This window comes from Nematolebias whitei, chromosome 9, assembly GCF_014905685.2.
Source record: "Nematolebias whitei isolate Nwh7 chromosome 9, NemWhi1, whole genome shotgun sequence".
NCBI classification, from domain to species: Eukaryota; Metazoa; Chordata; class Actinopteri; order Cyprinodontiformes; family Rivulidae; genus Nematolebias; species Nematolebias whitei.
In genome coordinates, this window is record NC_056506.1 from 50,060,601 (window position 1) to 50,061,699 (window position 1,099).

A 1,099-nucleotide genomic window follows, 5' to 3' on the forward strand; every position below is an offset into this window, starting at 1 on the left:
ATCTGTAAAAACAAACAAAAACATTTTATCTGTAAAAACAAACAAAACTTCTGATTCTCACCTCGGACAGGAAGGAGCCGCACGCAGCCGCCGTCTGACCGGAGAGCCTGAACCACAAGGACAGAGTCAGAGTTCTGCTGGACCGAAGCCGGTCCTGGGAACAGATTCAGAGTTCTGCTGACCCAGAGCCGGTCCCGGGAACAGATTCAGAGTTCTGCTGGACCAAAGCTGGTCCCGGGAACAGATTCAGAGTTCTGCTGGACCAAAGCCGGTCCCGGGAACAGATTCAGAGTTCTGCTGACCCAGAGTCGGTCCCGGGACGATAAACGAGTCGAATCAGAACCGGGTCGTAAAAACTAGAACGTTGGAGGAACATAGATCCCAGCTGAGGTATTCGGCGGTCCTTCGGTTCTGATTGGACCTGGAGTTCTGGGATCAAAGTCTCGTCTGTTTTAAATATTAAAGTGACAGTTCAGCTCTTTTAAGGTGACGTTCTGTGGAAAGGCTGCGGGGAAACAACATCTTACCTGCAGCAGATAGATCAGCACGTAGAGACAGAGTTCTGACCCGACTGTTCAACCAGAACTAAGTTCTGTTCAAAGTTCTGATGTCGTCATTAAACGCGTTTTATTTTAAAACATCGATCGTGATTAAAGCTCGTGAAGCGTCAGCGGACCAGGAGCGGTTCTGGTCCAGCTCAGAGCGGGTTTCTGGGGACGTACTTGTGACGGCTCCGGAGAAGAACAGCGCCATGTTTGTCTTCGGCGTCTCGAACCGTCGACCTGAGGAAGAAGAAGAAGAAGAAGAAGAAGCACGACGCCGGCGGTGAGACGCCGCAAAGACACCCGAGACTTCAAAATAAAAGCTCCACAGATCCCGAGGCGGTAGTAATCATCTAACCTGCTGAAGGGGTTGAGTTCATGAATTCTGTTTAATCAAAATATAAATAAATTAACTGTATGGCTCTGAAGTTTTCAATCTTACAACAACAACAACAACAACAACAACAACAACAACAACAACAACAACAACAACAACAACAACAACAACAACAACAACAGCAACAACAACAGCAACAACAGCAACAACAACAGCAACA

General features: G+C 47.6%; 1 protein-coding gene across 1 annotated transcript in view; it reads right to left on the minus strand.

Moving 5' to 3' along the window:
* tmem71 (transmembrane protein 71) overlaps positions 1–771 on the minus strand; it is a 4,236-nt gene extending 3,465 nt beyond the window's left edge. Inside the window, exons 1-2 of the mRNA XM_037682472.1 lie at positions 723–771; positions 62–107 (exon numbers count right to left, since the gene is read on the minus strand). Coding sequence (XP_037538400.1) covers positions 62–107; positions 723–753 — 77 coding nt within the window. The 5' untranslated portion in view covers positions 754–771. The remainder of the gene's footprint in view (positions 1–61; positions 108–722) is intronic.
* Between the last annotated feature and the right edge of the window lie 328 nt (positions 772–1,099).